Source organism: Malania oleifera, chromosome 9, assembly GCF_029873635.1.
Source record: "Malania oleifera isolate guangnan ecotype guangnan chromosome 9, ASM2987363v1, whole genome shotgun sequence".
In the NCBI taxonomy this organism is placed as follows: Eukaryota; Viridiplantae; Streptophyta; class Magnoliopsida; order Santalales; family Ximeniaceae; genus Malania; species Malania oleifera.
Window position 1 is genome coordinate 796299 of NC_080425.1, and position 26929 is coordinate 823227.

Consider the following 26929-nt stretch of genomic DNA (forward strand, 5'->3'; position numbering starts at 1 on the left):
AAAGATTATTTGAGGGCATACGCAAGCTAGAATTATCAAAACCACTCAACTTAATTTTAATGTCCATCACTTTCATCCACACACCCTGCAACTTCAAATGTACAAGTGGAAAATGAAACGATTTTTATTACCTTAGGGTATCTGCTTTGACAATAATGTTCATATGGAAAGGTGTAACTTGGACTGAATCAAGACAAACAAAACACAAGGTTGATACCTTGAGTATTCTAGCGTGAGTGATGAAATAAAACCCCGACCCCTTTTTTTCCCAATGCCAGGAAAAGATCAAAGTAAGTTTAATTTTTTTTTGTGAAAATTTGAGAATATAATTCTTAGTGACAACTCATTCATGGCTTAACAATTAATTTTACTGAAAGACACTATATGATCATGACAACTAAGTCATGACTCATCATAACAATGAATCTTACTGCAGATGACAATAACGGAGCACTTCAGTTACTGATGGCATTTTTGAATTTGACAATGCAGTCCAATGCTCGTTCAAACTCACTGTCTTCCAAAGCAATTGTGAAGCGGCAGTAGCCAGGAATTCCAGTCCATGCACCACTGTTGATGCATAACCCAGTGGCTAAGATAATAGCATTCCTGATATTTGAGTCATCCAGCTTGACTTCATAAGCAGCATCATTTTCAGTAATACATCCGTCTTGCAGTGAATGCTTCAGCTTCACTGTCTTGCCAATATAAGCAGACGGTTTTGCTACAAGGGATACACCAGCACTGGCTTCAAGCACATCCCACCCGCAGCTTTCCATTACCTATTGCAAAAATTTTGCGACAATATCATGAATATAGCACCCAAGCAAGTTGTTTCGGGACAATAACTTATGAGACCATGATAACATAGTCTTTTGCACTTCACGTGCCATGATAATTTCACCAGGTAGAACAGATAAATAAAATAATTATCAACAATATTTGAACCCAGACAAATGCAAGAAAACAATAGAGGGCACCTTCTGATACAACATTCTTCCTGTACATATATATATATATATATATCAGCTCATTCAGTATTTAGAGTTGACCTTGTCTCATCCACTGAAATTACCCAGCAAACTCAGGAATTGCCCAGGCATACTGGTAAATAAGATCAGAAATCATTTTCAGATGAGACAATTTTACAAATTTTGCTACAACAAATTGCTCTTTTTTCCCCCATAGAAGTTGTAGATGGCAAAAGGTTGTTGCAGTACAAGGAATACAGTATAAAATTTTCTATGAAGAATGGGGACACACACAGGATTTGTGTTAATCAAATATTTAGAACAATCAACAGCACAAATGCACAGAAACTAGGGTCATTACATACTTGCATATTTGTAATGCGACACCACCTCAGATGGATCACTTCAGTGCAAAGAAGGTTTGTGCCTTAAGAATGGTGCATTGGTGAAATCATCACATTTCACACTAAGAAGGTGCAGTGATGTCTTGTATGGCACCTTGGAAATGGATGAACTTGCAATGATCCAATGTTTTAAATGGTGAAGGTGTAAGGAGAGGCATTTTAACCCTTGATAGGTGAGGTGTAAACCTTTTTAGAATTTTATTTTAAGATAAAATATGTAAATAAATTACATATATTGTTCGCCATATATCACAATTATTCAGGGATGGCCCTATCTGTCTCTCTCTCCCTCTCTCGCCCTCACGATACAGTTCCTCTCCCCCCCTCGTGCATTAGCTGTGATGAAGATTGGTTTAGGTTATGATGAGCCAAGCGATTCCAATCGAAGGAAAATCCTTCTATCTGTGTTTGGACAAGGGCAATGGGAGTTCATCTTTGTTCGTGGCTGATAAGAATGTTATTCGTAACAGATGGGTTAGGTTATCAGAAGAGGCGGTTCCATGATTTGTCGAAGGGTTGTCAGTTTTTGGTCGATGGTAAGGGATTTTTGGAGTTTTCGCAAAGGTACTACAAACTATTGGCTGTCGACTAGGTGGATGAAGGTGGGAAAGTTCCTAGAGTCAGGGTTGGATTGGAAATGTAGGAGGCTTTCTGTGTTCATACTCAGTGGCGCAAAAAGGTGAGGGATGGCAAAACTTTGCAAGTGTTTTCTGTGAGCTGGCGAAGGAGTCAAAAAGATTTGGGTGATACAGATGCAGTTGGTCATCCACGTCTCAGATCGTGGAGGCAGGTCATGCTGGAAGGGAATAAAGATGAAGGAGAGGGTCATGATTGTCAAGCCCACTCTGGAGATCAAGGTAAGGTGGCTGAAAGGGATGAAAGGTATTGTAGGCGTGGCAATGTGGTTCAGATGAACAGGGCTGAGCTTCTGAAGTCAACACCAGTCACCGTTAATCAGCTGGAACTGTCTGAGAAGGAGGCTAGGGTTTAGATGAAGAATGTTGGACTTCCAAAGGCTGCAATCATCGCTAACCAGTCGAATTTACCTGAGAAGGTAGCTAGGGTTCCTCCGAGTTTGCTAGGGCTGCACTCAGGGGAGGATGCGAAGAGACATGGGCCGGGTGGTATGTTTCTAGTTTTGAAACTGGCCCAATGAATTGATAAGGGTATTTCTTTTTTCATATAAACTGGGCCATTTACTTTAGCAAGCCCAGGACTTAGGTTTATCTGAGTTGGGCTCTAATGAGGAGTCTTCCAAGGGCGGTTCTCATTCCTTGGGTTCTAATCAGAAGGTAAATGATAAAGGTCAGAATGTTGGATGGGGAAACATGGGATTAGATAAGTCAGTACGGGGTTTCAAGAATGCAAAAGACCAGATTTCAGTCCTTAGAACTCAGGAAACAAGCAGTGGGAAGGAGGAGGATAGACTTCACACTCAGTTTCCAGTGCTCCAAATTTTGAGTCGGGCTGATCGAACTCTGGGACATACCCAGAACATTAATAGCTTGGAGCTAGAATTAGAAGGTGGTATTAAAAAATGTAAAAAGCTTGGAAGAGAGTTCAAAAAATGGGGAGGTAAGATGTGAAAAATCCAGGAGCAATTTTGGGGGAGATTGATGATATCTTCTGTCCGAATTTTAACAGATTTGAGGGTAGTAAGGTGTATGCTCTGTTAGAGATGGAGCCAGAAACACAGCTGGAGACGCGTTGTTACTGAGTCAGAAAACACGTGGAATTTATTCTCCATTAATCTCAGTTTTAAACTTCCAATTTGTATTGATTGTCATTTAAACTTCCAAGCCTATAAAAGAGGGCCGTGGAAGATGTTTTTTATATAATACAATAGCACAGCACAGGACAGTGCAGAGAGAGCTGAGAGGAAGAAGAGAGAGAGAGAGAGAGAGAGAATTGTAACATTTTCCAGCGAGTTATTGAATAGTTGGTGTGAGCTCCGTGGACGTAGGTCGTTCTTGACCGAGCCACATAAATTTCTTGGTGTCACTTTCTTCTGGATGCTCACAGGGTCCTAACAAGTGGTATCAGAGCCCGGTTGGAGCAGAAAATCCAGATTGAAAGTGATCCCGAAATTTAGAGCTCTGTCCAGTAGATCAAAACTGTGTTTTGAGGCCACCATCGTATTCTTCTCGCCGAAACGAAGATAAGGGTGCCCGCCGGAGCTCGAACGGAGTTCAGAAAAGCCCGCACGCGCCCCCACGCGCCTTGCCGGAGCAAGACACCTCTTCACACGTCGGTGAACATCTCCTCACACGCTGCATGCACTGCACGCGCCTTCTTCGCTCGTTCCGCCTCGACCCGACCCTGCAAGTGACTCAGATCCGAGTGAACCCAAGATCCGGTTCTTGACCCGGGTCTGACCTCAGCGCCACGTCAGTGCGCATACCGCGCAAACGCCAGCAGGAGTGCCACATGGCAGAGGCGCCACGCCAGCAGGCCACTGCCACGTCATCAAGTGGGTCCCACAGACATGTCAGCGCCACGTCAGCAAGTGGACCCCACCGCCACGTCAACAGGGAACCCACTGCCACGTCAGCAGTTTGACCAGGTTTGATTGAAAACTTTGACTTAGCTTTTCGGGGTCGTTTTGGGTCCGTTTTTCGAGCGACTCAAACCATTTCTAGGGTTTTTGATCGTTTCAGATCCATCCGTGCTATCCATTTGAGCTAATTCCATCTCTAGATTAGCAAATCAAGATGTCGAATGAAAAGAGCTCAAAAATCGAAATGTTCAATGGGAACAATTTCGATTTCTGGAAAATGCAGATAGAAGACTATTTGTTTGGGAAGGAATTGTACTTACTGTTGAAGGGTAAGCCAACATCCATGAACGAGGACGAGTGGGAGTTGCTTGATTGAAAAGCCTTCGGAGCCATTAGAATGACGTTGTCGAAATCTGTGGCGTTCAATATCAAGCATATAACATCCACCAAATCTCTGATGGATGCACTCTCAAATATGTACGAGCAGCCTTCAACCGCAAACAAGGTGCATCTCATGAAAAAACTACTTACGATGAACATGTCTGCAGGTGAGAGTTTCAGCAGACATCTGAATAACTTCAATGAGTTGTCTGATCAACTCGCCTCAGTCGGGATAACGTTTGATGATGAGATTCGGGCTCTACTGATTCTCAGTCAGTTGCCTGAAAATTGGAATGGTGTCGTCACTGCCATCAGTAGCTCCGCAGGAAAATCGAAGCTTGTATATGATGAGGTTGTCAGCATGATTTTGATGGAGGAAATAAGAATGCAGCCAAACCATAGCTCTAATTCGAGTTCAGCCTTGAACATGGAGAGTCGAGGCAGAGGAAATAGCCATGGACGATCAAACAACTGCGGCAGATCTAGGCCTAGGTGGTCTCAATTCGGAAATCCTAGAGGTACTCAGGACATAGGTTCCCAGAGCACTAAAGTTATTGAGTGCTGGAACTGTGGAAAGACTGGTCATTACAGGAACCAGTGCAGGAGTCAAAAGAAAGAATTCGAGACGAGGGCAAAGACAGAAGCAAATATTGCTTCTGAGAATGATGAAATGTTGATCTGCTCTTCGGAGAGCAAGCAGGAGTCTTGGGTCATAGACTCCGGAGACTCATTTCATGCCACATGCTATAGAGATTGCCTAGAGGAGTATACACCAGGTAATTTTGGTAAGGTGTACCTTGGCAACGATCAACCTTGCGACATAACCGGCAAGGGAGTTGTGAAGATTAGTATAAACGGGTCAGTATGGAAACTGAAGGATGTCAGGTATATTCTAGACCTAAGAAAGAATTTGATCTCAGTGGGTCAGCTGGTAGATGAGGGATACAAGACGAAATTCATTGGCGATGAATGGAAAGTCTCAAAGGATGTACTAACGATTGTGCGAGGTAAGAAAAGCGGAACACTTTTTCTAACCTCCAATGCCTCCATATCTATTTCAGTTGCTGCAGGAAATGACGACAGCAACATCTGGCACCAACGACTTGGTCACATGAGCGAGAAGGGGCTCAAGGTGATGCACTCAAAGGAAAAATTGAGTGGTCTACAGTCAGTGCAGGTTGACATGTGTGAGGATTGTATAGTCAGGAAACAGAAGAGGGTTAGTTTCCAGATAAACACCCATGAATGTGTTGGGACACATCAGCAGAATACCGAGAGTCCTCAGGTGGAGGAACCAATGGAGCAGATTGTCGCACCACCATCTCCTACTCTAGTTCCGGAGTTTAGGAGACCTACTCGGTCTCATATATTAGACAGAAGGTATATTGATTACTTACTTCCTACATATGGAGGAGAGCCCGAATTCAATGATGAAGCATGTTAAGTGGCAGATATGAGCAAGTGGGAGCTTGCGATGAAGGATGAGATGAAGTCCCTCACTTCCAACAGAATGTGGAAGTTGCCCAAAGGCCTTCATAACAAGTGGGTGTACAAAATCGAAGAGGAGCATGACGGCTCCAGAAGGTACAAGCCTCAGTTAGTAGTCAAAGACTTTGAGCAGAAGGAAGGGATTGACTACACCGGCATTTTTACACCAGTTGTGAAGATGACAGCCATCAGATAAGTTCGCAGAAATCGAGCAGACAGGAAAGTGGCGACTACAGAGGAACTAAAGTTGTGTTCAACTTCAGTTGGTCTTCATGCTTGAAGACACATATTATGAGTACATCATTTATTCATGATACTGGTTGAGAAAGTGTCTTTGTCTCCAGGTGGGAGATTGTTAGAGATAGAGCCAGAAACACAGCTGGAGACGCGTTGTTATTGAGTCAGAAAACGCGTGAAATTTATTCTCCATTAATCTCAGTTTTAAACTTCTAATTTGTATTGATTGTCATTTAAACTTCCAAGCCTATAAAAGAGGGCTGTGGAAGATGTTTTTTATATAATACAATAGCACAGCACAACACAGTGCAGAGAGAGCACAGAGAGTGCAGAGAGAGCTGAGAGGAAGAAGGGAGGAAGAGAGAGAGAGAGAAAGAGAATTGTAACATTTTTCGGCGAGTAATTGAATAGTTGGTGTGTGCTACGTGGACGTAGGTCGTTCTTGACCGAACCACATAAATTTCTTGGTGTCACTTTCTTCTAGATGCTCACAGGGTCCTAACATGCTTATCGGAAGTTGGCTCGTATGGGTGCCTAGACGAGGAAGGTGTTTGATGAGAAGAGAGAAAATTCGGGTGCAATAGGGACAAAGCTTTAAAGGAGAGACACTAGAGGAGAATTAAGGCAGTGGAATACTCTCTTACAAAGGAGGAGGTTGGGTTTAGAAATGGAGAAAGGAAAGAAAAGAACGTTAAGAAATAGGGGGATTTTTCGGATTCAGAAAGTAATGATTTGAGTGAATTTGACTGTGGTTGGGGGGTTATTGTTGGATGAGATTTGAAAACAATATAGGTAAGTTTATGATTTTTGCTACGAAGTAGGGGATTTATCTTATGTTCATCCTGCCCCACTAGAAGGTTTGGAGGGAGTGTGTTTACAGGATAGGGATGGAATATTGCCTACTTCCCTGGAGGAAATCCCCAAGGAGGATTTAGAGGCTCAAGAACTTTTGGATAAATTGATTTAAAGTTGAGTGATATAGGAGAAAATGAGGTTTGCTTAAATGGCGGCAAAAATCATAAATTGAAGGGTCAAAGAGAATTAGTGAATTTGAAGAGTTCAGAAAATTATGATGGAAGGGATCTGAAAAGGGATTTTCTGGTTAATTTAATCTAGTTTCATGGTGTGATCTTAGGTTTTTTTGTTGTTTTTTTTGTTCTTTTCTTTCTTTCTTTTCTGTTCTTTTGGCAGTCTCCGTAACCCTGTACATTGTGCCTTCTTTTTTCCCTATCTAATATACTTTCTTATTAAAAAAAATATATATTTGTTCACCATTCAGAAATTGGTAACTTGAATTCATAACATAAATCATGAAAAGAGATAGCTATAACATTACAAAGTTCAAATTATTTGCAAGATTTTCTTTTTTACAATACAACTTACAATTATTTTGGATAGGTTGAGATTCAAAAATTTTAAAGATCTACTCATATTATGATATTCCTTTTATATAAACATGGAGTTAAAATTTTTGAGTCAATCTAACTTGAGAATCACACCCAAAACATGTAAGTCTCAACTAATAAGGCACAAAAGCGTGCCTTTTGTACAAATGTGCAAGGCTGTAATTCTTAGCATGTAATGTGTTAACCTTTTTGGGATGGTATTTAGATTGAGCTTCAAGGCGTTTTAGGCATGCCTTGCTCAAGGCAAGCCTCAATTGAGCTTTTAAAACATTGCAATGACCTAATATAAAAAATTAGGGCCTGTGTAGCTGCGTTTCTTTTTCCATTCTTAGTTTTCCAATGAATAATAGAAAATCCTGCTTATTTTTCAGTTCTGCAACACTTGTATAAAACTGGAAAAGAATAATAAAATTTGGCACCATTCACTTGTTTAAAATAATTTTGTTTTCCATTTCAAAATTTTTAAATAATTACAAAATTGGCACCCTGTTTCCAATTTTCTAAATTTGCATTGAAAAGTCAAAGGACATTTAATTTTTTTTTTTCTAGATTTCTGATTTCTAATATAATTTTAGGAAAATCAATGAACAAAATGTCATTTTTTGTAATTATTAGGAAATCTAGAAATGAGAGTAAAAATTGTTTTCCACAACCAAACAAACCCTTTATTTTCTACCATTTCAATACAAATCTTGGAAAACTGAAAAATAACCTGGCATTCCTTGTAATTCTTTGGAAAATTAAAAATGGAAAATGAAACCACAACTAAGTAGGCCCTCAGATAGCACACATCCAATTAAAATATTCATTTTTCTCTGTCATAATATAAATATTAACCTGAATTTTCAGCACATGTTTGGCAATGGTTGCTCATTTGTGCAAGAATGAGAGGGCAAAATTTTCAACACTGCATCCTTGCCACATCTGGTAATGATATTGTGAGCTTTGAACTTCCAATAAATGGTCCCAGTGGCTTCTTGTATGGTTGGAAGTTCTAGTAATGTCTATGGGGACATGGATCACCACAGGTTGAGAGGCAATGATCAAGCCTGACGAGTAGAAAATGATTATTTCTCTCTTTAGCTACAGTTTGAAAGGTTGATGGTCAATTTGTGTGAAATGAAATTCAGTATAATACTCGTTTAGTTTACTGAATGAGATCACAACAGAATTTTGTCTCAGTTGAGACATGACTAATTTATTTATCTGTGGTTGGGTTTCATTTTTAGAGAATATTTCCTTGTAATCTAGAACTACAAGATTGGTCCCAATGAAACGAGTGGGCTCACCTCTTCCTTGCAGGGTGACAATCCATTTCTAGAGTGCCCTCTTTTCTTGTTTTGGTGAAGCTTGGGTGCCACCAATGGTGGTGAGCAATTTTGTGCTTGTAAGATTTTGGGGTTTTGGTAAGAGCATGAAGCAGTTTTTGGAGCAGTGCAGTTTTCGCTATTTTGTAGACCTCTTGGATTGAGAGCAGCGCAAGAACTCTCAATGATTACATAATCACTCCTTGTTTTTTGTGTGATACAAGCAGTGTTCTTGGCCTCTTTTTGGGCCCATTCCTTCAGGTTTTTTTGGGGGTTTGCCACTGCCTGGTCTTGTTAGGGACTGGAAGGCAATGTTCTTGTAAATTTTCTGGTTTTTTTCTTTTGCTCTTTGGAAGACATCTTGTTCTCCTTCTATTTTACTTATTTGGTTAGTTACTACTACATTTTTTCTTATCCCAAAAAAAAAGGTCTGAAGGAGTTCAAGCTTGAAGAAGTTCTTTAATATTCCACTTAAACCACAAAATGGATGTTAGTCTAGCTTTAGTAGGTTAAGTCAAATTATGGCATATACTTTTCAGCATTTTTCTCCAAGGGTTTGTGCAGGGTGCAGATGGAGGGAGTATTCCATAAAGAAAAATTTTGGGTTGAACACTGAAAAAAGCACCAGCTAAACTCTAACTGAGGTAGTTTGGAACATAAGACTTCCTAATGTTAACAGAAAATGTTTACAAGAAAGCATATTGCCTGCTGAGAAAAATTCTGCAGGCACAACAAAACATTGGGTAACTAAAGCACTCCATCCAGTCTAATGAAAATGCAAAGAAAAAATGGTAATATAATGCCAGCGAGAATTCTTATGGAGCAGGGGAAAAAGAAAAGGAAATGGCCACGACAAACAAAAAGTGCTCTTTAAAAAGCATGCTTACCTCTTTTAAACGCTTAACTCTACTTCCCAAAATCTTTTTCTGTTCTGCAATCTCATCCAATAGCCCTCCAGCTTTCTGCTCCATCAAACCCAGCAACTTCTTTATACCATATTTAACAGTGCTATGAGGTTTGCTTAATCCTGGAAAGCTATAAAATGCATCCGCTAAAAGAGGGTCTAGAGCCAGAAACCCAAATGCGAGCCCCCCAGTAAGCATCTTCAAAGACAGCCCTCCAAGCAACGATACACAAAAAGATGATTTGCCAGAGGAGTTCAACTTTGCCAGACTACCCTCCAAATCCCAACCACCCCAACCATTAAAATCAAGTTCCAGTCCAGAGAATGAAGTATCAATCACAACTTTGGCCCCAAATTTAGCACAAATAGATAGTATGTTTTCTATCTCTTCACTGCTATAAAGCAAGCCAGTTGGGTTGATCGTTGGTCCGCAGATGTAAAGCCAAGGCTTATTCACAGTCTCGAATACACCAGTAAGTATCTTCTGTGTCAACTTAAAACCTACTTCTGAGCGAGTAGGAATATTCACAACGTTTGCTTTCAAAAATTTGGCGGCAGATACATAATTCCCAGGTGAGCCAGCAGGGAAGCACAATGTTCCACCTTCTTGGATGCAGCAAAGAACAAGCTTATTGAAAAGAGCCAGTGAGCGATCTGCATAAATAAATTTCGTACTGCCATTAGTTGGAAACCCATAATTGCTCTTGACAAATTGTTTGAAGATAGCTGTCACATCAGTTTCTGATTCGGTTACATTCTGTCTTGCAAAACTTTCAAAGATAGCAGCCTTCACAGGAGATGGTATTGGCAAGAAGCATTGATCCACATCCATGTGTATCAGGGAAGAGTTCTTTGCATCACTGATTGATAATTCGGCTTTATTCAGGACTGAGATGGCCGAAGTAGCAAACCCAATCATCTCAACAGATTTGGCCTTTTCGCATTCTCTCTGTAGGACATGTATTCAGGATTACTTTAATTGACAATATTGTCCCCAGGTAAAACAAAATTAGTTTGCAGAGAATCTACTGTAACTGTTCATAATTAGTAACATATAACAAACTGCACCTTCAAGTCAACACACAGAGACACACACACAAACACACTCATACATAATATACACTATTAAACATATAATTCATGATACATCAGAAAAAGATGAATCATGATAGAATTAAATCAGGAAAAAAGATTAGGGCTCTCAAAATGTTTCATGTAATAGTGAATTTTTTATGTGTTTCAAAAGGTTTCCACTTCCAAGGTCCATGGCAAAAATAAATCAGGTAGAGCTAGGACCATGTTCATCCTTTGTCCAGATAATGATATGTGCTCCATGAATTGAGAACAATATTTTCCTAAGACAGGCACACTGCAGTTCAGGGTCTGCCTGACATTTTTTTTTTTTGGATGAGGAACAAGAATGAAAAACAAAATTGAATGATAATGAAATAATGCAAGGTCTAATAAATATTATATATTTTTTTAAAATGCAACACCAAATGCACAAGGCTCCTACATTGTAGAAGGTCGGGGAGGGCAAGATGTATGCAATCTCACCTCCATGCTTGGAGAGACTGCTTTTGTGATTAAACTCATGACCTTTGGAATTCGATGTAAGACAAGGCCCACCTTCTCTATTACAAATATATAAAATTTTTATGTTTCCTTGTCTTCTCTAATATATTTAACAGATGACCTCCCTCTCTAGCTTCTATATTTGATAAGAAGATACAATGTTGGGTCAACATTTGGAAGAATAACATAAAACTCAAAAATTAAGGGAAAAAGTGAAGAACTAATTTATCAAAATGTGGTTTATTTCTAAAATAGTCAAATATTCAAATGCATATTCAATGAGAGAAACAAATGGCCAATGAACCTTGGATGGTGGATGTCGATCAGCAAGCTGAAAGGCCAGAAGTTCGTGGAACAGACGACCATAATAGTACTGACTGATTAGTGCAGTACTCCCTTCTAATAGTTCCACGGTCTTGGACAATGATTTAAAGATGCTCTCCTCTTCTGAAATTACAAAAGCTACTTCCAGGTCTGAATATACCTGGAAAGAGAGTTTGAAAGCCATTAGCCATTAGTACAAATGGGGCGAGATTGAATACCAAATGAAGTCTATAATTCTCTAATTAACAGCCTAACTAGGCATACTTCAGCTAATCACAGATAAAAGGAACAAGTACCCGATTTCTTAATAGGCCACATATAATTGCTGCATGTGAGGGGAGAGTAGTTCCAGCAAGATATTTCAAGACCCCATTTGAACCTGGGAGGCTGGATAGCTCAAAGTGGTCAGATATGTCTAGGAAAAGACGTGATCCAGTTTCTCTCGTGGTATCTAAAAGGTGCTCAAATGCTGAACTAGTAACAGCTTCAAAATGAGCCATTCCAGTAACTACGACCTGTGGCTTCAATTTTTTTATTAGCTCAATTATCAAATCTGACTGGCGTGGTGCTTCAATGACTGTAAGTACGTCCTCTGGTGAATTATCAGTTTCTGAATTCTACGAGAACAATATATTACAAAATTACGATTTAGACAGGCACCAAACAAAGTGATCAATAGCTTTAAATAAGCACCTTCTGAATTCTACAATAAAGAAAACATTATGAAATTGCTCTTTAGATCAGCACCAAACAAACAACCAACATTTTGAAATAAGCTCCAAGGGCAGGGGCATTTCCAAACCTTACGTAGATACACTTTGTAGTGTATGGACACCAAAAAAAGTTTTAAAACAAAGCACTGGGTGCTTTCAAAAGCCCCCACACATGAAAACCTACCACATAGTTAATGATGAGTAAAATCATACAAATTTCAGTTGAAATAAAATTAACTCATTGGAAATATTATTTAAAGCACCACATTCTTTCATGTCCATTACAAGATCCTAAAGAAATTACCATTGATTTATTGGCAAAATAACTCAGCCAATGACGAGATACAAATACAGTTATTCATTCGGCAAAGAATTTTGAATGAATAACAAAATGCATTCTCGACCATATACCAAAATGATACCATACCATTGTTGTCACTCAAATTTACATTTATGATATTTTTATTAGGGAATAAAGTAAGCTTTCAAGAGTTATGTTTGTTAGGAGTATTGTGTAAATTAGAAGACTTAATCACAATGAGAGGCCTCTCCTTCTATTTATAACACAGTACATGACAATGACCATAATACCCTTACTAACTCATGCACTCATTCACACCTATATGACAATAACACTGTTTTAAAAGGGTAAGGCGAGATGTTTTACCAAGCCTCAACGCGTTAAGCCTTTTGGGGAGTTTTTTCCGGTTTTATCCTTTTTTTTTTTAATATATTAAAGAATACCTTTTCTGGGAAAATATTTCCCGCAATAACCCTAACGTAATCTCGCTACTCCAAGTAGCGAGATTTGCCTGATGTCATTACCATAAAAAAAATATTTTTTAATATATTTTTTTTAAAAATGATAAATCGGGAAATAAATTCTTTTAATATATTTTTTAAAAAAAATAATAAATTGGGAAATAAATTCTTATACGTAATAAATCGATTTATTATTATTATAATAATAAATGATAAATTTATTTCCTGATTTATCATTTTTTTTTTAAATATATTAAAAGAATTTATTGCATAATAAATTGAAAATTTGAACTTTATTTAAATTACCAATTTTAATTGTACCTGAAATTAATATATATATTGACACAACAAAAAAATTACTTTGATATTTACTTCAATACCAGATTTTTTTGTGATAAACTGCTTTTTTACTGTACAAAAATGAATATAAAAAAATAAAAATGATACCATACTTTATATTCTAATTATTGAGATTAATTAGGCGGTTTGTCATCACTTGAGATGTTCCAAAAGACTCATATATATTAAAATTATGAGTAATAAAAAATAAAAAAATAAAAAAATTAGGAAATATTTTAATTCAATTAAATTATCAATTTTTGAGATTTTTTTTTTTAAAAAAATTAAAGAACCAAAGCAATGCATACAAGGTAAGAATTACAGATAATTATATGGATATTTTAGAAAATTTTAAAATAGTGTAATATATATATATATATATATATATAGTACATAATAATTTTATAAATGATTTTATATTTTAAAATTTGAATAAATCTTCATAACTTTTTATTATTATTTCTTAAAATAATAAATATAAAAAGGGGAGAGACGCAAAAGTTTTTTTAAATATTAAAATTAGTAATTTAAATAAAGTTCAAATTTTCAATTTATTATGCAATAAGTTCTTTTAATATATTTTTTAAAAAAAATGATAAATCGAAAAATAAATTTATCATTTATTATTATAATAATAATAAATTGATTTATTACATATAAGAATTTATTTTCCAATTTATCATTTTTTTAAAAAATATAATAAATAATATTTTTTTTACAGGAATGACACGTGACAAATTTCGCTATTCCAAATAGCGAGAATACGTCAGGATTATTTCGGAAAATATTTTTTCAAAAAATGTATTCTTTAATATATTTAAAAAAAAAAGGGATAAAACTGGAAAAAAACTCACCTTTTGGGACTATATATTTTAAAATAATTAATAAATAAAAATTATATATATAGTATTAAAATGAGAAAAATGTTAGAATAATGGAGAAAATATGTACTTTTAAACAAAATCTCCTCTTTTTTTTTGCCCCTCGAATCAGCTTCAGACATTTCAGGAGGTGCGGATTTAATTTAAACAATTAAAATATGAAACAAAAACCTGAGAGACAATAAAAACTCAGACACGTCGGACAGAGGCTTCGAAAGAGAGAGAGAGAGAGCAGAGACAGAGCAGATGCTTCGAGAGAGAGCAGAGGCTTCGTCGGGCTTCGTCCAGGCTTCGAAAGAGAGAGTAGAGGGTTCGCCGAGCTTCGTCGAGCTTCGACCAGGCTTCGAAAGAGAGAGCAGAGGGTTCGCCGAGCTTCGTCCAGGCTTCGAAAGAGAGAGCAGAGGGTCCGCCGAGCTTCGTCGAGCTTCTTCGAGTCTTCAAAAGAGAGAGCAGAGGCTTCGTCGAGCTTCGTCCAGGCTTCGAAGAGAGAGCGAAGGCTTCGTCAGGCTTAAGCGACAGAGCAGTGGAGAAGAAGCTTCGCGGGAGACCGAAAGGCGTACGCCTTGCTTATGAGGCGTAAAAAAGCGTGGTTTTTTGGCCGGGGCGTACACTTTGTTGGCTGAGGCGAACGCTTTCTTGGATTTACGCCTTTACACATACGCCTTGAGGCGTTTTTGTCCCAAAACGCACCGAGGCGCGCCTCAAAAACGCCTTTCAAAACACATAGCAATAATGCTAAATAATTAAAGTAACCAGTAACAATCCCCTGAATCATACGCTCCTACCTTGTTTCAAATGGGTTTAGCGTGAGCAGTCCCAAGACTTCAGTGAATAAATCAGCAACTTGGAATTCAGACTTGAGTGATTATAATAAGCTTCTGCACAAGTTTCTTATGCTAAATAATTAAAGTAACCAGTAACACTCCCCTGAATCATATGCTCCTACCTTGTTCCAAATGGGTTTAGCGTGAGCAGTCCCAAGACTTTAGTGAATAAATCAGCAACTTGGAATTCAGACTTGAGTGATTATAATAAGCTTCTGCACAAGTTTCTTCGAAACAAAGTGACAATAAGCGTCAACGTGTTTCTTCTACTCATGCACTGGGCTGGAGGCAATATGAATAGCAGCGTGATTATCACACATTAACTCGGTCACAGCTTGATATAAATTGTTCGTTCATGGCATTACAGCCATAGCTGCCAAAAGGTTCTGGGCCTAGTTTTGCTTATTTTTTTTATAAAAAAAAAAAAAATCTTATTCCCTGTACTGGGTTTATCCATTTTTTGTTTTTATTTCATGTGTAATTGGGCCGCACATGTGGGGCAGTGTAAGGCTTGATATGCATTGTTGGTCCCCAACCTATGAGGTTAAGTTTTTAAGAAAAGTGGTAATCTAATAAGCTCTATAGAGAATGTGGAAAATCACGCTCTTCCAACATACAAGCTCACATGTAGTGTAGGCCATGGCCCGATACTCTTAACTCAGCACTAGACCGGTCCAAAACACATCATCCCATTGTGGATGTTTTGTCGAAAGGTTACCTAGCCTAATTGCATTTATATATTCTTGGACATGAGTGTGACCCAAACCCTTATGAAACCTGCCCTAGATGCACTTTGACGTATCTCAAGATATGAATGAGTTAAATGCACTTGTTAATAACACAATGCAATAGTTACAACAAAAATCTTGAAAAAACCAAGCTCTTTAAAACTTAAGACCAACATAGACCACTTGAAGACACGATTTCCACGAAAGTCATGCTTATCTTTTCAATGCTACAAAGACAGATAAGGCTTTTACCCTTCTGCTAACCTTATCTAAGTGGAGTGGATCAAAGGTCGCCTTTGGCTTAAATAAATCTTCGAGGATTACACAAATAACAATGATCTATGCATAGTCATTCCAGGTCCACATATGTTGGAGTTAGTTGTTATACAATTGATAAAACCTAAAATGGATGAAACAACTTGTTTGTTTATCTCTCCACATACAATTGGTTTGCATATATGGGCTAATGTTAAGGCTTGATATACATTATTGCCCCACAACCTGAAAGCTTGAGCTTTTTAGAAAAGTGGTAATTTAACAACCTCCATAGGTGGTGAATGTGGAAAATCAAGTTCTTCCAACATACAAGCTCACATTTATTGTGGGCCGTGGTTTGGTACTCAAACCTAGCATTTGACCTGTCCATCATAGTTTGTTTCTCTCATCTAGGAAATTGAGTTACCGTTAACCACCAACAAAAACACATTATCTAGTTGTGATATTCTGTTGAAAGGTTACCCGGACCTATTGCATTTGTACATCCTTGGACACGAGTGTGACCCACACCCTAATGAGACCTCCCTCAGGCGCACTTTGAGGTATCTCAAGATGCGAATGTTTGCATCCCAATGACATGTTCTTTTAGAATCAAGAAATTGGCTCAAAACACCTATTGTGAAAGATATATGTGGTCGAATGATTGTAAGATAGACTATCCAATGAGCCTCCAATATTGTCTAGGATCAACCAAGAAATTGCTCACATCTAGCACTAATTTGTTGTTAGGATCCATGGGTGTATCTTTGGATCCCAACAACCCAATCTCATCTAAAAGCTTTAAAACATACTTCCCGTCTAAGGTCAATGACAAGGGGTGGCTAAGGACATGAAACAAACAAGTTGAGGCAAGCGTGGAGACTAGGGGGAATGTGTCAAAACAATCCAAACCATGCACGTGAGTATATCCTTTAGCAACAGGTGGGCCTTTAAATAAGCCATAAAACCATTTGGATTGACTTTCAAAATATAGACCTAGCGATAACAAACTATAGACTTATCAAGGGGAAGGAGTACTAGATTACAATTTTTATCATCTTGTAATGTAGGCATCGCCTCAACTATTGTAGTCCTTTACCATAATGGGATTCGGCCTTAGAGACCGATTTAGGAAGAGCAATAGTTAAAGTACTAACAAAACATTCATATAAGGTGAGAAGAAATTATAGCAAACAAAATTCAAGATTCGATGTTGGTACAGATGTGTTTACCTTTCCAAATAGCAATAGGAAGATGAAGATTAACATTTTGGAGAACCAGATCATAGGAAACTAGGGGCAAAGAAGTAAAATCTAGAGAAAACTCTCCTTCCTCAAGTCGCCACGAGTGTATACCTACAAATTAGGATGATCTAAGTGACAAGAAGGGCTCTGATGAAGATGTAGGACGGACAGAGATAAGAGGTTAGGATTTGGAAGGATACGTAGAGGAAGCAACTCATCAAGCAAGGAATTAAAATAGTATGGTGTAGACTCAAAGAAGGTAACATGAGCATAGACAAAGAATTGATGTAAAGTAGGACTATAACATTGACATCCCTTTTTGAGAATAAGCGTAGCCCAAAAATATACGTATGTATGTGCATATACATATATATATATATATATATATATTTGACAATAAGCCCAGAAAAATATATTTGACAGTACAATGATCCAATTTATCCATTCCTAGACTTAATCGGTGGACAAAGAACACACAGCTAAATATATGAGAGAGTGAGAACAAAGGGGCCTTTGGGAAGAGAATTGAATAGGGTATTTTACCACCAAGGACATAGGAAAACACTTTATTGATTAGAGAGGAAGCAATGTGCACAACATCATTCCAAAAGACTTTAGGGAGATTTATTTGATACAAAAGGGGATGAGCGACTTCGAGAATATGCCTATTTTCCTCTTTATGACAACATTTTTAGTAGCAAAGTGTAGGCACAAGATGACTTACCACACAAGAGTTGGTCATATTTGTAATGAATTGGATACTAAAGTCCTCCATAACATTATCACTATGTAAGTATCCTAACTAGTATGATAAAGATGAGTCCTTATTTGAGAGTTAAAGGTACAAAAGATTTTAGAGAACGATCTTCAGTTAAATAAATCCAAGTCCTATACATCAATAAACATAACCAAATATCAGAACCCCAACTTTAACATGACACGACTATAACTCAAAGCATCGGAATGAACTAACATGAAAGGATTGACCATCTGTTTATTGACTAGGGAAGCAAAGGGAACACGATGGTTCTTTCCAATTGACAAGGCTCACACTCAAGATCAAACACATAACTCAAGGTAGGAATTAGTTGTTTCAACTTGTTCAATAAAAGATAACCAAAATGTGTAGCGGCAATGTACACAACAGGAGAGAGTGACTCAAAGTAGATTGTGAAAGGCTATACTATACCCTCCTAAGGTGCTGCTAAATGGAAGGATCTTATCAACGTCCATGAATAATAAATAGATTGAACCGCCAATAAGAATCAAGAAAGAAGGTTGCAGAACAATTTAGCAACCATGTAATCTTACAAATATTAAAGGGGTATTTAGGAGTATGCAACGAAAGAAAGGAAGATTGAAGGAGTAGGGTTACTATTTCTATCCCCATAATTGTAATAGTGGACCCATCAACATCGGTAACTCGGGGTAGGTTTCCCAAATACTAGAGGGTTAGAAAAAAAAATGTGGTTACACTTGTCGTATGGTCAGTGGTGGCAGAGTCAATGATCGAAGGACTAGTGGGAGAAACATTTGATGACGTACAACCTATAGGGTTACCTAGAAAAAAATGCGAAGTGATGAGATGCTTGTTGGGATGCCTGATATTGCAGGAACCTTAAATACTTCTCCTTTGAGACACTTCCGGAATGCTGTTCACCAATGGTTGAAGTGCTGATGAAGGAAACATACTTTGAGGATTCTTGGGCTCCACCACAGCACACAATCTTCACCACAGGAGCGAATTAAAGACACTCAATGAGCAAGATACGTTTGGTATCCATGGACTCCATCCAGATGCACAACCTTGACCACAAGCAAACACAAACGCACAACAAAAACAACATAAAAAACAGGAGCAAATCACAAACATAGCAACATGACACTGTTTTGGGCTCAATGAACTGAGTAAAGACTGAAAAACAGCCTCCAGCAGTAGTGCACTAGCATGTGCTGCACATGAACAACTAATGGTGATATCTATGACAAAAATCCATCACCAAAAACTCAATAATATTATTTATACAGGGATTCGAACAATATAGGATCAAATCATGGATATATGGAGCTTCAAGCACTGGCATGTGGGGTTGGCACTGCCAGCCTTTGACTGGCGTGTGAGGACTGCTCCAGTGATGGGATTTCTGGTTTTGGAAGATTGGCAGTGCCTGTGGATGGCTATGGTGTTGGTTTTGCAAGATCTAAAGGGATTTGGGTGTTCCAAAACTGGCAATGTTGTTCAGGGAATTTCCAGTGACCACTGTGTCTTCCAGTAGCAGCTGGCTGGTTTTCAGCTCTATGGTGGTGCTAGCAATTCTCCTACAATGGTAGACAGAGAGGATTTAGGGTTTTCAGGCTTCAGTTTAACAATGGCTGCAGCACTTAGGGTTTAGGTCTCTTTACTCTCTTGACCATGCTCAAAAACCATGTTAAGAATATTGTGCAAATTGGAAGACCTAATCAAAATGCCAGGTCTCTTCCTCTATGTATACCATATCCCATGTACATTACAATGACCATAGTACCCTTACTCATGCTTACAATAACAGCAATACCTTTACTAACTCATGCTTACTATAACAGCAATAACACAGCTAACTCATGCTTACTAGCACAGGCAATAACATAAAACAATAATGCTAACTAACTGAAGTACTGATTAACAATGTCGTCACCTGGAAAATTCAGATTTCAGGAGCAAATTATTTGAAGACCCACAATCAAGGGCACTACTTTTAGATATACAACTTAGATGATCATTAAATAATGAAATTGAAGAAGCACCACAAATATAACACACCTCAATTGTCAGAGAAGTTAACCATTGCCTGGGCAGATGCTGGGTCAGATGTTCATCAACAACTGCAAGACGTGGTGAGAATAATCGAAGAGCATTCTCAATTGCTGCAGCCCTTGAAGGAAACACAACAACATTCTTGTGCAAGAATAACAAAAAAAAAAGTATCAGGAACTCACATTCTTTAATCACCAATAAAAAAAAGTAGGAAATTACAGAGCTTTGCAATTTGTCCCAGAGTGAAATTATTATACACGTTAAGTGGGTCATATCAGGCTTTAGGAAAACCATTAATGCTGCAGAAAATTATCTCTTCTGCATTGTAAACATTATTCAAACAAATCTAGTAGAGCAGCAGATATAGCAATGAATAAGATCTCAAGTTAAAGAAACTGTTATTTACAATTGAAATTTTAAATTGGTGCATCCAGGGCCTAGGCTCCTACCTACCAAATAAAAAGCCATATGAAAGTTGCTTTTGTATCATAACATTCTCGAAGCATAAGCAACTCAAAACACATGTAACACATCCACCATTTTCATAGCAATCACGCGCAAATAAAAGGCTATATTTGTTTATCAATATGAAATATTTAGGCAATATATGAGCATAGCACCAACTTTCTGAGGATATTCTCATAGATAATGAAGATGGGCAGAAAAGATTCATATGGCTATGTAGAACTTGAGGCACGTTTGTTGCTGTTTTTGCTTAAGCATCACACCAAACAATCGCATAAGCATTGCACCAACAAATTGCATAAGCATTGCACCAACAAATTACATAAGCATTGCACCAAGCAATTACATAAGCATCGTGTCAAAAAACAGTCACTGGACCTGCCATCATGAACATCATTTCTATAGGTAATGATACAAGTCAAATGAAGTGAAGTTGAACAAATGAATATCTTTGTATCCCCCAATATTCTCTTTTTGCTCAAGCCTTAAGCAAATAGAAATTGTGCCTCTTGACACACAGAGCAGAATGAAGCTAAGTATATTTTAGACACATAGAGCTCAGATTATTTCTTACATCAGCATCAAGTGGAATGTGGTGGTAAGTTTTCATAAAGCCTGAAATGAGATTACGAAATTGTTTGCTTCCAGCTGGTGGCTCATATGGGAAAAATGAACTCTCTTTCAAAACACTAGCAAAATGTGCTAGGAATGGAATCTTCTCATCAGCAACAGAATCGTCATCAAAAGACAAATCCAAAGAGCTACTGATATCTTGGAATCCATTTTTGAGAAACTCAAAAATTGTCTTAACCTGTTAGTTTATTCCAATGACGATTCCATTAGTTTTCTGCCCTATCAGAGGCAATAATTCACTTTGTGAAAATAAAAGCCAAACCTGATTTGGCTGACGAAGTTGACAACTGTAAACTGATAAAGCATGAGAAATACGGCCACCAGCCTTTCCATAGGCCCATGCTGTTCGGGCACATATTGGCTGATCTGCAACAAGACCCATGAAAAATTCAAATCGATGTGGACTATTCTTCTCAATTTCAACCAAGGCTGAAATATCTGTATCACCAGCCTGCAAAACAACACATATTCAGGAACAGTCACTTGCAAAGGAGAAATTATTTTCACTAGTCCCGGGATTGCTTGCCTGAATAACTTTTGTCTGCCAGAGCTTGGTAACACGGAAACCACGGCGTTCAAACAACCGTTTACAAACAGCTTGTCCCGGACGGCCTCCCATATTAAAGATCATAATCCCCATAGGTTGGATGACAGCTATTCCTTCCTCAACTGCCCTGGCAATTAGACCCAAGCCAAACTGATCCTCAACAAAACCCTAAATAGAAAAACACCAGCAATGAATTATAATCAGACAATCTTGATCCTTCGAACCAACTGCAACTAGAGGATGGAAGATCAGCCAATACAGTTATACTGTCATCTGCATGGCTGAGCACTTACAATTTACAAAGGAGGATGAACATAAAGTTATTGTATTTACAACAAAGTGCATCATCATGACACTTATGCATACATGAAACTGGCACCGTGGGAAGTACAGTAATCGAAGTCATAAAATTTTCTTGAAGAAAGGACAAAAAGGGGATTCAGCATTTCTCTATAACTTGATCAGGACGCATAATCAAGCCACAATGATTTTCAATAAAGGAAGCAAAGATTTTCCTAAATTATAACACGTGCATGAGCCTTTTTAAAATTTTAGTTTAATGTTTTACCTTGCCAAAATCCTAACTTCATAGATCACAGATACAGAAAAAATTGTTGGTAAGCAAACTGGATGTCAAAACTCAAAACAAACAATACCAAATTCCAAGCAGATGCTTAGGTGAGGACTGAAAAAAAGTAATGTAAATCAGGTTCCAGTCTATTCACATAAAACAAATTAGAGATCAATATTTTGGAACTGGATCTCAGCAAGCTGAATTTAGAGAATAGTGTCAATCGCTAGTGAATCAAGAAATGGTACAAGTTGTAATACAACCAAAGGAGATGCTGTATCTACCAAACAACATGATTTTTTAATGCCAACAATAACGTTTTTATATTGAAAGAGCATGGGAATCCAAAAATGTATTCTAGTTGTAGTTTCCCACATGAAGCAACAGTTTGTTCTCAAAAACTTTGCAGAAGGGTACTAAATCTTTGAGATACTGATATCCGTCAAATGACACCAGAAGAATTTGAATCTCTTCTAACCTGAAGTGCGCAATAGTTACTCAATGAATGCAGAAACTCCTCGCTTGCATTTTCCGTAATAATCTTTGACATTGCATCTGGATTTGGATTTAGAATCTGCAAGAAGAAAACCAGGAGCAAGAAGTGGCCAAAAGCTGATTAAGGAATCCTAAAAGAAGAAGAAGAAGAAGAAGAGTGCCACAAGCTGGCATATAATAGATTACAAAAAGTTCCATGGGGGTTAAAAGAAGACAACAAATAAATTCAACAATAAAAATATCACAGTAAGACATCTACGGATTGTGGCATTACCTGCGGTATGCATCCAACAATTCGTTCAAGTTTTATGTTGTTATCTCTGCAGTAAGCTAGCAAATCAGATTCATGAAACTCCACCCTATCAAGTAAAGTTTTCTTTTCCCCATCATAGATAGGTTGACCATCATCATCCAAAGCATTAAAGAACAAGTTTATCCATGAAATTTTTACTGCTCTCGGATTAATATCAAGGCCATAGACCTGTAAGAAGTTATTTAGGTACTACTTTGAGAACCCCCAAAAATAAATATTTATTCAAAAAAAAATTGAAATTACAAACCTTCAAAGGTGACCACTTCTCAGCAAGGGCAATAGATATCCATCCATTTCCACAGCCAAGTTCAGCAACTGTCTTGTCCTTAAAGATAGAATCGGGATGTCTATTGAGTCCTTCATAAAAAGTGAAGGACCAGTCTTCTGGGAAAAAAATGCTGGGGATAATCATCATAGTTAATTTCTTCCTCCTTTGGTAGCCTGCAATCAACAAAGTACGGTATTCAAACGGCTAATTCAACAACCATGGAAAAACAAATAACAAAAGATCATTGGAAAATCCACAATATAGCAAAACCCAGCTATTTTTTAAAGAACAATGTTGAAATAATATGAAATTGAATGTTCATTCAACATGCCCAGCAAAATCTGTTAAAGGGGAAGAATGAGTGAATATACACTATATAGGCAAGATAATGTAATATACAAGCACTAAAGAAGCTTCAGAGTTGCTGCATTGTTAGATAAGGGGGCAAAGTTGAAAAATGAGACAAGCCAAGCCACAGATTGGGCCATTGAAGCTTAGCTCTATTGAAGTCTCAACAAGTTTCCTTGGGAGGTTTCAATCAATCATAAATTTAACATCTTAATAACAATTTTAGTATTATTCCAACATTACAAAATTCATTTATCTAAATCATTTTTTTAAATTGCATTTATGTAAACCCATGGACACGGCATACAAGCATGGGCCAGGATTAACTTGTAATGAACCAGGCTCTCTTACTACGATTTAAATATCTAAGAATTTGGACGAATTATTTGGAAAGCACAATGAAATAAGTATGACTGTATTGTATAAAATGACAAGAGATCCAGTAGTTTGGATAAATTCAGTCAAAGTATTTATTATTATTATTCTTATTCTTATTATTGTAAAAACAATGAATTTTTTCTATGTAACCGGAAAAAGATGAGAAACAAAGAGGGAAATGGCTTGGTGACAGTTTTCTAAAAGATTGAAGAAAGAATGAAGAAAAAACACAAATACAGTGGCTTCATTGTCACTGAAGGCGGTACTGTTCTGTTCTACTCTGTTGTTGTCGTTTTCTGTTTTGTTCTCTTCTGACACGCCATATTTATAAACCAAGGTGGAATGCCAGAATGGACATAATTCCGCCACCAAATTGGAAAAAACAATTTGCCATGTTTTTTGCAACAATTTAGAATGCTGATCCATTTTATCACAATACCAATCAAAATCTCTAAAAATAATAACATACTTTCCAAAAGTTCTTCCTCTCTCTCTCTCTCTCTCTCTCTCTCTCTCTCTCTCTCTCTCTCGATCGGGGAAAACAGACTAGGCGAATGCATTAATGTGAAACTGTATCGCATTGCAACAATAATCAAAACACGAGAATGTCGTTGACGAAGAAAGAGAGAAATTGTGTGCGTGCGTGTGTGCGCGTGTGTGAGGGAGAGAGAGAAAGAGAGATGGAAGGAGAGACCTTCGTATTGCTCGAGGAAGATGTCTTGGATTTGGAAATGGTAGGTGCGAAGGCAATGATCGGAGGAATCGTCGGAGGAGAAGCGGCGGTGGAGGCGAGACAAGAAGACGCGAGCGTGAGTTCGGGAAGAAGGATCTTCGAGGCGCTCCAGCAGTGATCTGAAGGCGCCGTAGGCTGCATCTCCCGACTGCTCGCACTGCTTCAAGAACTCCTCCATCGAATCCAACCCAACCCCTACGCCACCTTCCTTCTCCGCCATCTTTCTCTCTCACACGCGCGCGCGCGCGCACACACACACACAGTAGTTTCTGGTATTCAATGAAGAGCACCACACCAGCTCTAGCAGCACTCACTGTATGCTCGTCGTAAAGAGGAGGAGAAGAACAGAGCTAAAAAAGAGAGGGAGAACGCAACGCCCGGTGGGGTTTATAATGGCTTCGCACATTCACATTCGCCCGCAGCTGCAGCATCAACCAGACGGCCGATACCGGCTCTGCTCTTTGTTTTCTTATGTATATCTATTTTTTTATTTACATTTTATAGATGGTCAAATCAATAAAACGGAATACCAATTCTGTACTCTCTCTCATTAAGAAGATTTATTCGGGCAGCGGACCGAGTCAATGCACGCTATATTAATATTTTACATAATATCCAAACGCACATGAATAGTTAGCTTGGTAACATAAAAAATATTTATAGAATGTCGGAATGAAATGAAAAATTTTATCAAAATTTATAAAATTATAAATATCAATGTCATTCTATTCAATTCTTGGATATTGGACAAAACACATTATATGGCTTTTTTATATCAATGTTTAATCCAATAGGACAATCTTAACATGCATTTTATGATAAAATATTATATTGTAACTCATATACCCTAAATATATCAGTGTCAAAAAGTCAATCTACCATAAAGAAGAATTAAGGCACAACATCAATAAGGGCAGTCATCACTCAAAGACAACTGCTCAGTCAAAGCAATTGGCACCAACTCTATAATGACCAGAGTGATCTACGCTGGCACTGTAATGGCCAGGGTGATTCACGTCAAGCGTCATAATGGCAAATCTCCTAAGGGTTAAACCTCGTCAATATAAAAGGGAGCACTGCAAAGAGGCAAATATATCTCATTTTAAACTACTTTATTGTTGCTCTCAACCTCTCCCTTACTTAGGCCTTGGAGAGATCCCCCGAAATACACCCCAAGTCCTTCAAGCTACTCTTGTTTCATCTTTTTTTAAGTGATCAAGATCAGAAAATTCATCGGAGGTCATTCAACATTTTTATTCCACAACAATTGGCGTCGTCTTTGGGAAACACCTTTGAGAGGTTTCCTTCCTACTTCTGATCCTAGATCCTTGAAACATGACAATTTCCAACAATTCGAGCTTAGAGCCGGCTGCAGGTGATCAATTGCCCTAGTCTATCCACTCCACACCCGGAGACCATTCTGGTGTAATGAGGGGAGAATTTCTTACTTTCCAAAGAAGAATGAAAGACATGGCAGACTCCCATGGAAAACTTATTTCGCAACGGAAGGTTGAGGAGATTGTTGTAATCTTTAGCAGAACCGCCGGTAGAGGAGACAGTGGAGGTGTCCGGAGAAGGTACACCAAGCAAGTGCTCCTTACGCAAGGAAAGGAGCCGAACTACATGAAACAGAGGTGAGAGGATGTTATCACCTTCACTAAAGAAGACGAAAAGGATGTGCAACAACCTCATGATGATCCACTGGCGGAGTTGTTGCTGGTGGCCAACTACAGAGTAAGGAGGGTGCTAATCGAATGTGATAGTTCGGTTGACATTATCTTCTAGACAGCGTTACAAGAGATGGAAATAGGGAAAGAACGGCTAAAACCATCCCCTTCACCTTTGGTTGCGTTCGGAGGAGATGTGGTCCATCTAGTGGGCACGGTAACACTCCCAGTGGTAGTGGGAACATCTTCACAACAAATCACCCCGATGACGGACTTCCTGGTGGTCAACTGTCCCTTAGTTTACAATGCCATATTGGGATGCCCCACGCTCAATGCGGCCAAGGTGATAACCTCCACCTACCACTTGAAGGTGAAATTCCCTACTCCGTGAGGGATCGAGATGATCAAAGGGTACCAAACTGCGACTCGCCACTGCTGCATGATGGCATAGAAAAGTGAGAGCAAGGCACAAAGGAC

At 38.2% G+C, this 26929-nt stretch overlaps 1 protein-coding gene across 1 annotated transcript; it reads right to left on the reverse strand.

Moving 5' to 3' along the window:
• Positions 1-100: 100 nt before the first annotated feature.
• LOC131164573 (methionine S-methyltransferase) lies at positions 101-25256 on the reverse strand. Its single transcript, XM_058121866.1, has 12 exons — positions 24747-25256; positions 23306-23499; positions 23020-23226; positions 22729-22824; positions 21659-21847; positions 21395-21583; positions 21074-21310; positions 20041-20175; positions 11791-12111; positions 11475-11654; positions 9579-10544; positions 101-782 (listed from the first exon to the last, which is right to left on the reverse strand). The coding sequence occupies exons 1-12, from the start codon at positions 25003-25005 to the stop codon at positions 456-458; spliced, it is 3300 nt and encodes a 1099-aa protein (XP_057977849.1). The 5' UTR covers positions 25006-25256; the 3' UTR covers positions 101-455.
• Between the last annotated feature and the right edge of the window lie 1673 nt (positions 25257-26929).